A 1,662-nucleotide genomic window follows, 5' to 3' on the forward strand; every position below is an offset into this window, starting at 1 on the left:
CGGGGCAAGGGGGGACCGTTGTTAGAAATCACCACCCGCTGAACTCCCAGCAGCAAAGAGGTTCTTCACTGGGATCCAGGTGTCATCTTCTCTCTTTATATTATCAAGATGTCTTTATCTAAAAAGTTGACTTTGGACAAAGTGGATGTGAAAGGGAAGCGAGTCGTCATGAGAGTAGATTTTAATGTTCCCATGAAGAACAACCAGATTACAAACAACCAGAGAATCAAGGCTTCCCTCCCCAGCATCAAGTACTGCCTGGACAACGGGGCCAAGTCAGTGGTTCTCATGAGTCATCTGGGCCGGCCTGATGGCGTCCCCATGCCTGAGAAATACTCCTTAGAGCCCGTTGCTGCTGAGCTCAAATCCTTGATAGGCAAGGATGTTACGTTCCTGAAGGATTGTGTAGGCCCAGACGTGGAGAAAGCCTGCGCCAACCCCAATACCGGTTCAGTCATCCTACTGGAGAATCTACGTTTCCATGTGGAGGAAGAAGGGAAGGGCCAAGATCCTTCTGGAAAGAAGATTAAGGCTGAGCCAAATCAAATAGAAGCCTTCCGAGCATCACTCTCCAAACTTGGAGATATTTATGTCAACGATGCCTTTGGAACTGCACACAGAGCTCACAGTTCCATGGTGGGAGTCAATCTGCCCCAGAAGGCATCTGGATTCCTCATGAAGAAGGAGCTGGAATACTTTGGCAAAGCCTTAGAAAACCCTGAGAAACCTTTTCTGGCTATACTTGGTGGAGCCAAAGTGGCAGACAAGATCCAGCTCATCAAAAATATGCTGGATAAGGTCAGTGAAATGATCGTTGGTGGTGGAATGGCTTTCACCTTCCTCAAGGTCCTCAACAACATGGAGATTGGTGCTTCTCTCTTTGATGCAGAGGGTGCTGCAATTGTCAAAGATATCATGGCCAAAGCCAGTAGCAAGAATGTAAACATCACTTTTCCTGTTGACTTTGTAACTGGTGACAAGTTTGAAGAAAATGCTCAAGTTGGACAGGCGTCTTTAGCATCTGGCATACCGGCTGGCTGGATGGGCTTAGACTGTGGTCCTGAGAGCAACAAGAAGTTTGCTGAAATTGTGGCCCGAGCAAAGCTGATTGTTTGGAACGGACCTTTAGGAGTATTTGAATGGGATGCCTTTGCTAAGGGAACGAAGACCTTAATGGATGATATTGTGAAAGCCACTTCCAAGGGCTGTGTCACTATTATAGGGGGTGGAGACACTGCTACTTGCTGTGCCAAATGGAATACAGAAGATAAAGTCAGCCACGTGAGTACTGGAGGCGGTGCCAGTCTAGAGCTTCTGGAAGGTAAAGTCCTTCCTGGAGTAGATGCCCTCAGCAACTTGTAATTGAGGAAATGTTACATCCTCCCGTTTACTACCCAACAGCCTGTAAGTCAACTTAATGCTTATGCACCTCAATTTAACTTTTGTTAAAATCCACTCCTAGATCAAGACCCATCTGGTGGACAAGGAGTGGGCCATCAGGAACTCTTAACATCAACACAGCAATTCAATTCATTTTGGCTTGGTCATACATTTGCCGATTCTTTCGAGAGCTCATTTGAACATCACCGTTGTGCTTTGTGGGGAGGATATACTCTTAAGTTGCCTATTAAATAAAGTGAGTGGAATAAGCTGAATCTCTCT

The 1,662-nt window shown here is 46.2% G+C and overlaps 1 protein-coding gene across 1 annotated transcript; it reads left to right on the forward strand.

Moving 5' to 3' along the window:
• On the forward strand, positions 1-1,362 carry PGK2 (phosphoglycerate kinase 2). The gene has a single exon (XM_003802979.3). It carries the CDS (start codon positions 109-111, stop codon positions 1,360-1,362), a length of 1,254 nt encoding a protein of 417 aa, XP_003803027.1. The 5' UTR covers positions 1-108.
• The last annotated feature ends 300 nt before the right edge of the window (positions 1,363-1,662 follow it).

Source organism: Otolemur garnettii, unplaced genomic scaffold, assembly GCF_000181295.1.
Source record: "Otolemur garnettii isolate 467f Iridium unplaced genomic scaffold, OtoGar3 scaffold00269, whole genome shotgun sequence".
Lineage (NCBI taxonomy): Eukaryota > Metazoa > Chordata > Mammalia > Primates > Galagidae > Otolemur > Otolemur garnettii.